We start from the raw sequence: 7,551 nt of genomic DNA, 5'->3' as shown, positions 1-7,551 counted from the left end.
CACTGACCTATGAACTCGATGGCCTCCAGGAACCAGGAGCTGATGTCCGCCTTGTGGTTGTCCTCCACAGGAATGCACTTGTACTGGTAGGCTCCCTCGAAGTGGTTGGGGCAGTCGGCCGACACGTTGAGCAGCGCCGAGATCCCCATGGCGTCCAGGACCTCCTTCTTGGCGGCGTGGAGCGCGCTGCCGAGGTAGAGGAACGGGAGGATCTCCACCGGGCCGCCCTGCAGCGGGACAGATGGGACGGGCGCTCGTTCATTATTCCTTCATTTATTTATCAGCAGCACAGAGGGAGATTTGGAGAGGGTGGGGGTGGGGGGGGGGGGGGAGGGTGAAGGGGGGGGATGGGGTGGGGGTGGGGGGGTTGAAGGGGGGTCCCCACATGGAGAGGAGACAGTGTGATTTAGTTAGTTGTTAATTAAAATAGTTAATTGACTCCTAAATCCTTTCATTTGAAGAAGCGTTCTGAGTCAGTTGGTCAACAGTCAACCAGTGTCAATAAGTCAGTGAATTCATTCATTCATTCATTCATTCAGTCAGTCAATCATTCACTCACTGAGCCAGTAAATCATTCATTCATTCTTTCGTTCATTCATTCTCTCAATTGTTCATTCATTCATCCATTCGTTCATTCCCTCATTCAATCATTAATTCCTTCGCTGAGCCAGTAAGTTATTCATTCATTTGCACAATTGCTTGTTTCATTCATTCATTTATTCATTCATTCATTCAGGCAATGCCTTAATCAATTCATTCACTCATTCATTTGTTAATTCATTCAGTCAATAATGTCCTCATTTATTTAATCATTCAGTCAACGATGCATTCATTCATTCATTCATTCATTCATTCATTCATTCAGTCAGTCAGTCAGTCAGTCAGTAGCTGATCTAATATTTCAGCTTACAGATTGAAGTTGGAGAGACTTCACTCTCAGTTCAGTAAATGTTTCAGGACATTTTTCAAAAAACAACAAAAACAACATTACTGTGAATGAAAATGCAATTTATGAGAATCACAGGCTGAGTTAAACTTCAAGCTAATTTACACTTCATAACATTGGACTTTTTCCTATTAACATTATTATAAAAGTCATTTGACTCTTAGGTGAGAAAATTAATGCTTGATAATGACTGGTGGCAGAGGGCAACTTGTTAAAATTTAAGAAGAGAAAAACTGGGAAGGTTATTTCCCTTTAACTTACTCCTACAATGTCAACAAAGATGCATCACATGCTACAGTATTGCTACCAATTTTTACATAAAAATTGGTTTTAAGAATTGACTTAAAAGAAAGCCAAGATAGCCTATTTCCAGTGTCACTTTCCAGTTTTTGTATATTTTTTTAAACATTTCTCGAAACATATTCTGCTGTATATGTGAAATGTGTTATGTTTTTTTCCCCAGTGTGTGTGGAGAGGTCAGCCGGCTGCCTGTCTGAACCGGCAGTGGGATTTATTGACGAGGAGCTTTGTGTTTATGTCACCGCCGCTGACGACCTCAGTACTGACACAGCGTCAGGAAACGATCAATACTGCTAAGAGATGTAATGTGAGGAGAGAGAGAGAGGGGGGGGGGGGGAGAGAGAGAGAGAGAGAGAGAGAGAGAGAGGGAGGAGAGAGAGAGAGAGAGAGAGAGAGAGAGAGGGAGAGACAGGGAGGAAGAGAGAGACAGAAAGACAGAGAGAGAGACAGAGAGAGAGATTTTTTTCCCTTTTACATTTGTATATAATTGATGTCAGAATTGTAGTAACAGTAGTAATAGTGTAGTAGTTTTTATTTTACTTGTTTCACACTGTTCACAATACAAATGTGTGAATTTTGTCATGCCAATAAAGCACCATTGAACTGAATTGAGAGACAGAGAGAGAGAGACAGACAGAGAGAGAGAGAGACAGAGAGAGAGAGAGAGAGACAGAGAGAGAGAGACAGAGAGAGAGAGAGAGAGATGCCCCCTGCTATTTTACACAAAGTACATCAGCAGCTGTCAGAAATAAAGGTAATCTATTTATTTCAATGTCTTTTCTTTTTGTTTCTGTATAAGAACTGATTTCATTTCAGGTATTCATGTATTCTCCCACCTGTTTATAGCCTACCAATATTTTGAAAACCCAATAAAAAATATTCCTGGAAAAAATAAATAAAAGAAATAAAGGTAAAGCTCCAGCGACAAAACAACAAAACAACAAAACAACAAAACAACAAAACAACAGTGTAGCTTATTTTCCTGGCAGAGCAGCTAAGCCTATAGAGCTTTATACTTAGAAAACACACAGAGGCTGATTGTCTGCATCTCCACACATGCCAGGGAATTAAACCTAAACCACATGTGACTCTGTGTGTGTGTGTGTGTGTGTGTGTGTGTGTGTGTGTGTGTGTGTGTGTGTGTGTGTGTGTGTGTGTGTGTGTGTGCGCAGACCAAATGATGCAGAGGTGAAGCAAAATGTGGATGAACTGTGACCTGCAGCTGGTGGTCAACAAAAGGCAAAAAAACAAAACAAAACACAGATATAAATGAAAATCAATCATATTTTCCGGAGACATATCACTCTACATACTGGATGGACAGTAGACTATACATAGAATAAAAATAAATAAATAGAAATCAATTATATTTCCAGAAAGGTACATATCGCTCTACATTACCAGATTAACAGTTGGCAAATATGGAAATGACTTATCTCTTTTTGTGTTGAGATGTTTATTCTGTGTCTTGTATTGAATCTTTGTTTTTAATTGTGTCCTTTAAATTTCTTAATGTGGAGCAAATAACGATGTATAATTGAATATAACTGTATAGACAGTGGACTATACTTATCACCACTGATGTAGTGATAAGTTTTAAAGCAAACAATCACCGATATAAACAAAATCTTAAGCATTAATTTATGTTTGTTCGTCCTTAAAACCAGTGGTGGGAGAAGTACTCAGATCTTTTACTGAAGTAAAAGTAGAAATACCACAGTATAAAAATACTCTGTTACAAGTAAAAGTCCTGCATTCAAAATGTTACTTAAGTAAAAGTACAAAAGTATTAGCATCAAAATGTACTTAAAGCAACAAAAGTAAAAGTACTCATTATGCAGAATGGCCCATTTCAGAATAATATTCTATAATATATAATATTATATTATTGAATTATAATTATTGATGCATTAATGTGTAAGCATCACTTTAATGTTGCAGCTGGAAAAGGTGGGGCTGATTTCCACTACTTTATATACTGCTGGGTAGCTTACAGTAATCTATAATAATACATCACAATTTATTAGTTGATTATATTTTGTATTAATAATCTGAATCTGCAAAGTAACTAGTAACTTAAGTTATCAAATAAAGGTAGTGGATTAAAAAGTACAATATTTCCCTCTGAAATGTAGTGGAGTAGAAGTATAAAGTAACATAAAATGGTAATACTATAAAAGTAAAGTACCTCAAAATTGTACTTAAGTACAGTATTCGAGTAAATGTACTTAGTTACTTTCCACCTAACGCCCCATCATCCCACAGATGGGGCAGCATTAGCCTGGAGACTGGAGAAACGGCTTGTGACCATAACACCGTCGGTTCAAATCCCCAAAACTGTCAGAGTGAACAGGAGAAAGTGAACCAGCATCCGGTCGCCCCTTGAGCAAGGCACCAAACCCCCGGCTGCCTCCCTGTGGCCGACAGGAGAAGACTGCGGCTGTACTGGGCTGCTGCCAGTGTGACTGTGGGGAACTGCACTCTACGATCCAGTAATCCCTTAAAATAACCTGACACTCACATTAATTCACCCCTTGGTTCGTGTAAAATCCCCTTAAAATGAGTTAAGGGAGTTTTTAATGGGGGAGACCCCATGAAATCCACCTTAAACACCCCTTGATGTTTGACTGCTTATTTTCAAATTTAATGTAAAATTCAGGGAGACAGGAACTTTCCCTTGATAACACATTAATAACCTGTAAACCTGCACAAAAGGCAAGAAAAATCCCTTAATTTCTAGTGTCTCCGTGAACCAACCCGTGAATAAATCCCTTAAAAACCCATGATACTAACCTTACTTTTTTAAAGCTGTTATTGTTAATGGATGATTTATGTAATGGAGAAATGAAGGACATTCCAGGGATAAAGTTAATGGGTTTGGTTTCATAGTGAAACGGGCTTTCCCCCCCCCCCCCCCCCGCCCCCCCCCCCGCCCCCCCCCCCGCTCCCTGTCCCGCTGTGGGCTCACCTGGTCGTGGTGGGGCGTCCCGCAGGACGAGCAGGACGAGTCCACACTGGACTGGCTGGTGAGCGGCGGTAAAGATTTGGTCTTCAAACAAAACTCTGGATACTCTGAGAAGAACCTGTCATATCCACCTGGAACAACACACAGGATCACAATATTAATATTAATAATAAAAACAATGATGATAACCTTTATTTGTAGGCTATAGCACCTTTCATACACAACATGCAGCTCAAAGTGCTTTACATCAATAGAATAAAATACAGATAAAAAGATAAAATATATATAAAAGAAGAAGCAAAATGCATTGCATTAAAATAATCAAATCAAGTAAAATAGAAAGATAAAATAACACAATCAAATGAAACAGTTATAATGAAGGCTAATTAAGCTTTAGATTTAACATGAACGTTCACACACATCTGGAAATGTAGTTCTTTCTCTTTCCTCAAAAAAAAGGACTACACTAATGCTTTGATGAGGTTAAGAATGGATTAAAATATCATGCCGCTACTACAGGTGAAAAAAAAATGATGCCACAGAAAATCCTGCAGTACCACACTACCAGTCAAAGGTTTGGACACATTTTTTTTTACTATTTTCCACATTTTAGAATAACAGTAAAGACATCAGAACTATGAAATAACACAAATGGAATTATGCAGCGACCACAAAAAGTGTCAAACAAATCAAAACTATCTTATATTTTAGATTATTTAAAGCAGCCGCCCTTTGCCTTGATGGAAAGGCAAAAGGCTTTGGAAAGAAATTCATACACAGGATCAACTTCACTATTTATATTTTGTCTAAGAAACACATTTCAAGCATTTAAGCAGAAGCCTTTAGATCAAAATGGCTTTAAGAGAATGAGAAACACAGAGGATTCAGTCAGGTGGGTCCAAACATAGGAGATGACACACTTTAAGCCCCTGCAGGAATATTACAGAGGGGGTTTTTGATGCATAGAAGCATGGAGAAAGGGGGGAAGAACAGCATGGCAGCCTGTATGAAATGACTCTGCCTGGATTTCCTCCTCCAGCTAAAGCCTCTTAAACCAACTCCTGACCTGCTGTGGCCGGTGTGTCTACTGTACAGCGGCCCACAGAAACAATGTCATCATCCTCTCACAGATTATAACTTGACACATGTCATCTTTACGGACCGGATCTATACTCCACTCCTGCAGCTCTGAGGCGTCTGCGTCATTAGGATGCACAAGAAAAACCTGCGCCACAACTAGAACCTGTGCTACGGTGTTAAGGTTTTCCCCTGAAGTCTAAATATAGACTCTGTGTGTGTGTGTGTGTGTGTGTGTGTGTGTGTGTGTGTGTGTGTCATGTGAGTCCCTGTCAGTCCCTCCTGTAAGGTTTGATGTGGCTTCTACGCATCAGCATTACCTCATTCCCTCAGCTTGTGGCCATTGGTCTGTGTGTTTCTGTGTGTGTGTGTGTGTGTGTGTGTGAGAGAGAGAGAGTGAGAGTGTGTGTGTGTGTGTGTGTGTGTGTGTGTGTGTGTGTGTGTGTGTGTTGTAAAAATTACACCAGCGCATAAAAATAGAGCAGGCACAGTCAGCATGATATTTCCAACACTGGTTTATAGGCTAATGAGGAGCCGCAGCTACAGTCTTCAGCATCTTAATGGAGACAATAAAATAATATTGGCTGCAGGGAATTATGTTTGTAAACAAAGAAAATGTGCAACGGTTCCATAAGATGGTGGCATCCACATTTAACCACAACTATTAATATAATTCAAAGCTTTGTTATCACTATTATTACTATTTTTTTTTTTTTTATTATAGGCTTCTATTGTCTCATATAAAGGCTCAGTCAAAGAATAAACGACTGGCATTAATATTAGTATCAGTAGTAGTATTATAGGCTTCTATTGTAGGTGCTCTAATATTATTGGCTTCTATTGTAGGTGCTCTAATATTATTGTAGGCTTCTATTGTCTCATATAAAGGCTCAGTCCAAGAATAAACGACTGGCATTAATATTAGTATCAGTAGTAGTATTATAGGCTTCTATTGTAGGTGCTCTAATATTATTGTAGGCATATAAAGGCTCAGTCAAAGAATCGTATATCAGCCGTAGTAGTATTATAGGCTTCTAGTAGCTTTATTATAATTATAGGCTCTATCGTCCTATATAAGGCTCAATCAAAGAATAAACGAGTACCATTAGTATTAGTATTAGTAGTACTAGTAGTAGGTATAGGCTTCTATTGTAACTGTATTATTATTATTATTATTATTACGCCTTTATTGTCCGATATAAAGGCTGAACCCAGGAATAAATGGCAATGATAGTGATAGTAATAGGCTTCTATTCTAGTTGTATTATTACTGCAGGTTTCTATTGTCTCATACAAAGGCTCAATTCGAGAATAAACGTCTATTAGTAGAAGGCTATAGGTTTTTACTCTATTTGCATTATAGTTACAGGCTTCAGTTGTCCCATATAGAGGCTGAATCCGAGAATAAACGATTATTTCTGGTATTTGGAGTATTATAGGCTTCTATTCTATCTGTATTATCGTTATATTCTCCAGTTGACCCATATAAAGACTGAAACCAAGAATAAACGATAGTAATACAGGCTTCTGTTCTGTAGCATATTATCATTATAGGCTCCAGTTGACCCATATAAAGACTGAAACCAAGAATAAACGATAGTACTACACTATCATTGCTCCAGTTGACCCATATAACGGCTGAACGCAGGGATAACCGCGCGCCGCACTCCTACCTTTCAGCAGGTATATTTCCGTGCCGGAGGAGTCCCTGCACAGCGCGTGGAGCACCAGCGTGACGGTGCTGTCCTCCTTCACCGCGTCCGAGTCTTGCGTCCTCTCGTCGTACAGCACCACGGCCGAGTAGAGCCCCGACCTGAGGCGGCCCCGGACCTCCTCGTCCCCGGCCAGGACCTGCTCCAGGCTCAGCGCGGAGCCCTTGGCCCTCCGGCGGACGATGGTGTTGCAGCGCGCGTTGACGGCGCCGCGGATGTGCCCCGCGCTGAAGGCGAGGAAGGAGCGGCAGTCCAGCAGCAGACACTTGCCGCTGTCGTCCTTCAGGAGCCGCTTCAGCACCGGGCAGTCCATTTCGCACAGGTCGTCCATCGCCGTCGTCGTTGTGTGTTGGTTTCGCTGTCGGTAATATCCTCTCCCCGCCACCAAAAAAATCCCCCCCGGAGAAGGCGCGCGGATCCTGCGGTGGAAGCCCCCCCTTGTCCCGCTCCTCTATGTGCGCGTTGTAAAAAACCTACTACTTTTACGCGCAGTCCCGGTCACCTCTTTCTTTATCTCTGTCTCTCCTCCGGATTTGGTTTTTATGAATGGG

At 40.7% G+C, this 7,551-nt stretch overlaps 1 protein-coding gene across 1 annotated transcript; it reads right to left on the bottom strand.

Annotated features, from left to right (window-relative positions):
- Window positions 1-7: 7 nt before the first annotated feature.
- On the bottom strand, window positions 8-7,331 carry dusp4 (dual specificity phosphatase 4; the record flags this gene model as incomplete). Its single annotated transcript, XM_071514862.1, has 3 exons — window positions 6,962-7,331; window positions 4,215-4,342; window positions 8-227 (listed from the first exon to the last, which is right to left on the bottom strand). Coding segments are annotated over exons 1-3 (718 nt in total), but the record flags the coding sequence as incomplete, so codon positions are not given.
- Between the last annotated feature and the right edge of the window lie 220 nt (window positions 7,332-7,551).

Source organism: Centroberyx affinis, unplaced genomic scaffold, assembly GCF_046629955.1.
Source record: "Centroberyx affinis isolate AG114_WGS23_722 - 3 ecotype Tasmania unplaced genomic scaffold, CSIRO-AGI_Caff_v1 ptg010203l_1, whole genome shotgun sequence".
Classification (NCBI taxonomy): domain Eukaryota; kingdom Metazoa; phylum Chordata; class Actinopteri; order Beryciformes; family Berycidae; genus Centroberyx; species Centroberyx affinis.
This window is presented reverse-complemented; position numbering and strand designations above follow the sequence as displayed.